Raw genomic sequence first — 1,583 nt, 5'->3', positions numbered from 1 at the left:
TTTTTTTGCTGGGCATGGTAGCCTACACCTGTAGTCCTAGCACTCTGGGAGGCCGAGGCGGAAGGATTGCTTGAGGCCAGGAGTTTGAGACCAGCCTAAGCAAGAATGAGACCTCGTCTCTACAAAAAATAGAAAAAGTAGCTGGGCGTGGTGGCATGCACCTGTAGTCCTAGCTACTCAGGAGGCTGAGGCAGGAGAATCTCTTGAGTCCAGGGGTTTTAGGTTGCAGTGAACTATGATGACAGCACTGCACTCTAGCCTGGGCGATAGAGTGAGACTCTGTCTCAAAAAAAAAAAGCAAAAACAAAAAGAATTTTTTTCATTGCTGCATTATATGTATAGATTTGCCATAATGTTTTCTTTTATTGTGGAACATTTAGTCTGTTTGTAATTTTTCACAATTATAATAAACCTCCACACATTTTTTACAGTTTGCAATCTGATATTTTCTTAGAATAGGTTTTTAGATGTGGAATTTATGACTCATATGGTCTTGTTAAATAACTATCTAAAAATAGTCGTAACAGTTTACACTCTAACTAGCAGTGTAAAAGTATAATAATTTCTTTTTTCCAGTTCGGATTCTGAAATAATAGGTTATGCTTTGGACACACTATATAATATAATATCTAATGAAGAAGAAGAAGAAGTAGGTAAGTTTTGAGTTATTTTTACTGACTTTTCTATACGTAAAATTAACTGGGTTGTGCTAATTTTGCTGCTTTTGAAGTTGAGTTTATTTCACAAATTTATAAGTTTTTTTCTCTAATAAAGATAGGTTTAGTTCTAGAAAAGTATCTTTAGGGTGATTATGTGTAATTTGGAACATTATAATGAGATGGAATAAGATCCTTCTTTTTTAAGTAATAATTTGCCTTTGTATTTGGTTTTAGTTAGGCAGTATGCATATTAGCCAGTTCTGGATTAAATAATCATTTTTGGCTGTTGATTGAAAATCACACTATTTTATTTATATGTTATCATTGGTGAGCAGTACAGAGTTTGAGGGTTTTTTCCTAATTTATACTTAAACTTTTTACATAGGATTTATGTTAATTTAGAGCAACAATTTATTCAATTTAGAAAGTGCTTTTCCTTGACATTAAGTCCGTTTGGTGTACAGCGATGTGAATTAGTTTGAAATCCACACATCTTTGGTACATCTTCCTTTTTCTTTTTTGTTTCAAAATACTTACATACTTAAAGTGAGGTAGTCTGTCATTTAATTTATTTTATGTATCTAATTTAGACTGAAATTATATGATCTTTAAAAATTCTAAGTAGATTAATCAGAAAGAAATATAGATGTATGTTGACTTTGCACATATTTTATTAAAATAAAAGAGCAGGAATATATGTAGATATTACACTTCACAGAATACTAGTAATGGGAACATTTGAAACTGGGTTGTGTTGAATAGTCACAATTCCTTGGACTTAAATATCCTTTTACTTACATTTTTATTTCTTTATAATATCTAGCCTATAGCTTAACTTAATTTCTCAGGGATGAAAAATATTTAGTGAACATCATTTGGTACCCATGGAAATAGAGGTTATCAGTCACATGACACTTAGATACA

General features: G+C 31.6%; 1 protein-coding gene across 2 annotated transcripts in view; it reads left to right on the top strand.

Moving 5' to 3' along the window:
• USO1 (USO1 vesicle transport factor) overlaps nt 1-1,583 on the top strand; it is a 111,197-nt gene that overhangs the window by 21,799 nt on the left and 87,815 nt on the right. For both annotated transcript variants that reach the window (XM_012650985.1, XM_012650984.1), the window contains exon 4: nt 577-653. In XM_012650985.1, coding sequence (XP_012506439.1) covers nt 577-653 — 77 coding nt within the window. The remainder of the gene's footprint in view (nt 1-576; nt 654-1,583) is intronic.

This window comes from Propithecus coquereli, unplaced genomic scaffold, assembly GCF_000956105.1.
Source record: "Propithecus coquereli isolate 6110/MARCELLA unplaced genomic scaffold, Pcoq_1.0 Scaffold343, whole genome shotgun sequence".
Classification (NCBI taxonomy): domain Eukaryota; kingdom Metazoa; phylum Chordata; class Mammalia; order Primates; family Indriidae; genus Propithecus; species Propithecus coquereli.
Note: the sequence above shows the minus strand (reverse complement) of the source record. Positions and strands in the feature narration are given on the sequence as shown.